Source organism: Lissotriton helveticus, chromosome 5_1 (genome assembly GCF_964261635.1).
Source record: "Lissotriton helveticus chromosome 5_1, aLisHel1.1, whole genome shotgun sequence".
NCBI classification, from domain to species: Eukaryota; Metazoa; Chordata; class Amphibia; order Caudata; family Salamandridae; genus Lissotriton; species Lissotriton helveticus.
Window position 1 is genome coordinate 814,335,169 of NC_136065.1, and position 4,097 is coordinate 814,339,265.

The window sequence follows — 4,097 nt, forward strand, 5'->3', positions numbered from 1 at the left end:
TAAAACATAGATACTGGGACACTATTAATAAAAAAATAACTGAGTATCCATATCCGTAGTTGAAATCCTGTGAGATTAAATGAACATTAATCAATGACTGATCCAACGAGGCAATATCTGTTTTCTTATCATTGCCTGGTGAAAAGAAAGCATTACTCATCCACCCTGTTTAATTTTATAGATTCAGGTTTGCTAAGGTGCACTTCTTGAATAAGAGCAATATCACTAGTGAGATGTGATAAATGGGATGAAACCTGTTGATGTTTAATTGGTGAACGCAAACCCTTGACATTCCAGGATACAACTTTTAATGCTGTGTAATAAAGAATGGAAAGAGGGTATTCGAGCATGAAGGAAGAATATATGAAGTGGACCAAGTTGGAAGCAACAGAAGAGCAAAAAAGGAAAGAAAGGAGGATAAGGGAAAAGAAGTAAGAACAAAGAGAATAAGGTAGTGAAGAAGCTGAGGATCTCATAAAAACAAAAGAATGTAAAAATGGAATGAAGAACATTATTATGAGAGAACATACCTAAATATATTTCCAAAGAAGATGGGTGGTGCTAAGACCATTCTGAAGGATGACACAGCTGAGCTCCTGAGAGAAGATGAAGGGGAGAAAGTTGATGATAGAGTAGATGTACGAGGGTATTCACAATATTATGTTTGGAAAAACCCCTCCAAAGAAAAAACCTAAGTAAGTGTAATAGAACCATTTGCAAATGTATATGAAAGTGAAGTGAAAAGACTAGCCTGACATCATATGTTTAAAAAGCACAAAAGAAGCTTCTAGGTGGGATAATAGGCTACAACAGTAAAGAAATGGAAAACCTCTCAAGTCTTGGTACATTTGGAAGTGTCCATGAACTCCATGTTGTGCTCCCTAAGAAAAGTTCTTAGACCAGCAGGGCCCTCATAAGTGTACCTTTTGTTATTATAGGGGACCTTGAAAAGGCATGGGTGAAAGAGACCGAAATTGGCTCCAAGGTCTGAAGGAAAGTTATTTGCAGTCCATAAAATCTTTTTCCTAGATCGAGCAGATGACAAGACTTTAAGCAGATCTGTGTATACAAGAAAATAAAGTATAACACGCCAAAGCCTTTCGAAAGTGGATGCTGCGTGAGGCACTTGATTAAGTGTGCGAGCACATTGTATGTTCAAAGGAGATGATACCAGCATATGCGGCCTTTAAGGAGGAGTTTAAAAAAACTAAGTTAGGATCAGAGACTTCCAGTCCTTCCGACTACCATAAATACGTAAGTTTTTCCAGCAATTTCTGCTTTCCAAATCTTTAACTTGCTCTTGTAGCAAGGAGATCGGAGACTGAAGATGGGGTACTGTATGTTGGTAATGAACAAAATATGTTGTACAGAGAATACCATACTCTCCTCCAATTTGAACCAATTATTATCTAGACTTTGAAGTTTTGCATTAGTCTCCTCCATATAAGGGTGTTGTGCCCTAATCTCTTCCAAAATAAGATCCATAGAAACTGAAGAAGTAGATTTAGCAGGAGAAGGAGAGTATTTTCTTGACCTTATAGTTGAAGCTTTTCCTGCTGCATGCGAAGGAGTGATGCTATCTGAGTATGTGGTCGAGGAGAAACTTCGAGTGGTCAAGGAAGTTGCATCCTCCATCTCAAGTTCTGATTACTAAGAGGGAAATGAAGTAACAGGTGATTTAGAAAATCCAGGTAAAGCTTCAGAGGAACGTTTATGTATTCTTAGAACGTTGACTGAAGAAAGAACGGCCCTGCTTGCATATGCTAAGAAACGATTAATTGCGTCAACACCGCCGCAATCATGGAGTCCGTACCGCCCGCCGCCATGACCGAATGGGAGGCAGCACCGGCTGGTGCAGAGACCCCCGAAATTAAGCTCTTTGGAAAATGGAGCACAGAAGATGTTCAGATCAACGACATCTCCTTACAGGATTACATTGCTGTCAAGGAGAAGTATGCCAAGTACCTTCCCCACAGCTCTGGCCGCTATGCAGCCAAGCGTTTCCGCAAGGCCCAGTGCCCAATCGTGGAGCGTCTCACTGACTCAATGATGATGCATGGTCGGAACAATGGCAAGAAACTGATGACTGTGCGCATCGTAAAACATGCCTTCGAGATCATCCACCTCCTGACAGGAGAGAACCCTCTCCAGGTCCTGGTGAATGCTATCATCAACAGTGGTCCCCGAGAAGACTCCACACGTATTGGCCGTGCTGGTACTGTGAGGAGACAGGCTGTGGATGTGTCGCCCCTACGTCGTGTCAATCAGGCAATATGGCTCCTGTGCACAGGGGCTCGTGAAGCGGCTTTCCGAAACATTAAAACCATTGCAGAGTGTGTGGCTGATGAACTGATCAATGCTGCTAAGGGTTCTTCCAACTCCTACGCCATCAAGAAAAAAGATGAGCTGGAACGTGTGGCCAAGTCCAACCGTTAATCTGCTCATTTCGTTCAAGTTATTATAATAAAATGAATGTGAAAATATAAAAAAAAAAAAAAAAAATAATTAAAACCCTGTTACCGCCAAGTTAAAAGCACAAAACATTTCCTAAAAGGCAGCTCACTGCAGACTTCAATTGAACAACATTGCAGGCTTAATGCTTTTTTATTGAATGTACTTCCTTTAGCGATATCAGAGAAGAAGATAACGAGGAGAAATTACTTTAAAACGCTGAAAAACATCAAGTTTAATCATCTGCGATCACCATAATAACGACAAGAGTGTTTTCCCCACAAGCATTTCTTTGCAGATTTAAATTAATTTATTTTGGAAGCGTCATATTATTTATGTTCACAATCACCTGAAATGTCATGAGAGGAGATGTTTAGGAAAGAAACCTACTGGGAAGCGCTGGGAAATGTCAAGATTAAACCTTTGTTGAGAGTAAAGTAAAGGTAGAAACTGGCAACTCATAAATGTTCTATTGCTGTCTTTCTGTCTGAAGATGCACGCCATGGTCGAAGGGAGCACCTGATGGAAATAAGTATTTAAAAGTGTCAGAGAAAAGCAATGAAAATCAACCAAGAGATGCTTCCTGCCCCGCATTGCCTCTGGAGTAGAAAATGGTTGGCGGTATCAAAGAAAACTGCCACTGTTGTAGAGAGTTCTCTCGTTGCTCCGCGGAGAGCTAACGAGATGCCCCCATCTTCATTGGGCATAAGCCACACACCCCTATTGTGAATTTATAGCAGTCTAACAAAGTGCTTTTATCAAGCTGAAGCCAGTCATCAATCTCTCAATATATTGAAGTAGATTCATCTGTTTAAAACACTACATGAAAAATGTAGGGTTTTATAAAATGCCTGACACACAGCTGGTTTATCTATGTGTTTACATCAAACTAGATTGCAAGTACAGTTTCCCGGAATGTTTCGTAATAAATCTCTGTTGCAAGCTTCATATATGTCTTGGAAAGCAAAATTATCAAAAGAAGTTAACTCTCTTATTGAATTAGTATTAACATAAATGATCTGTACCTACCACCTCCTGCTCAATATTAATCTCATACATTTGCTAGTACCCATCTCAATACTCAGCATTTAAGTCCATGAACCTTTTAATATTAGGCAATTTACTTCACATCTTTGTCATTGGTTAGTATTCAGGTGGTTTGACCTACCATTTTATCTCTATGAATTCAATTCAAAGGTTCTACTCAGTTGGAGGATATCTAACTACTTGGCGGGCTTTGACCCTAGAACATTTTTTAAATGGTTGCTATGCAGGTGTAGCTAGCAAGCTCATCTTTGATCCAATTATTTACAAATGATTTGTAGAAAAAACCCACAGATTTTTCCTAGATTTGGATTGCCTATGCTGCCTTGTGTCAGGGCGAATGCAAAACAGGTTTGACATTGCAACATTATCAGCATGTATGAGTGACAGACATTTGCAAACACCTTGGGGTTTCAGTGGTCATCTGAGTCCCACAAATGACTTGATTCTGTGTATATTTGATTAGAATGTGTGAGTGTTTGGTAATTGTGTTAAGTCTTTTGAGTGGGGTATTTGTGTATAACCTGTAAAGCAGTTCTTTGATAGCTGAATCTTCTAGCAGGTGCACTGAGAAACAAAGCCACTGACAGTGGTTGTTTTCT

At 39.8% G+C, this 4,097-nt stretch overlaps 1 protein-coding gene across 1 annotated transcript; it reads left to right on the plus strand.

Moving 5' to 3' along the window:
• Positions 1-1,785: 1,785 nt before the first annotated feature.
• Positions 1,786-2,511, plus strand: LOC144754923 (small ribosomal subunit protein uS7). Its single transcript, XM_078643289.1, has one exon. The coding sequence runs from the start codon at positions 1,801-1,803 to the stop codon at positions 2,434-2,436; it is 636 nt and encodes a 211-aa protein (XP_078499415.1). The 5' UTR covers positions 1,786-1,800; the 3' UTR covers positions 2,437-2,511.
• Positions 2,512-4,097: the final 1,586 nt, after the last annotated feature.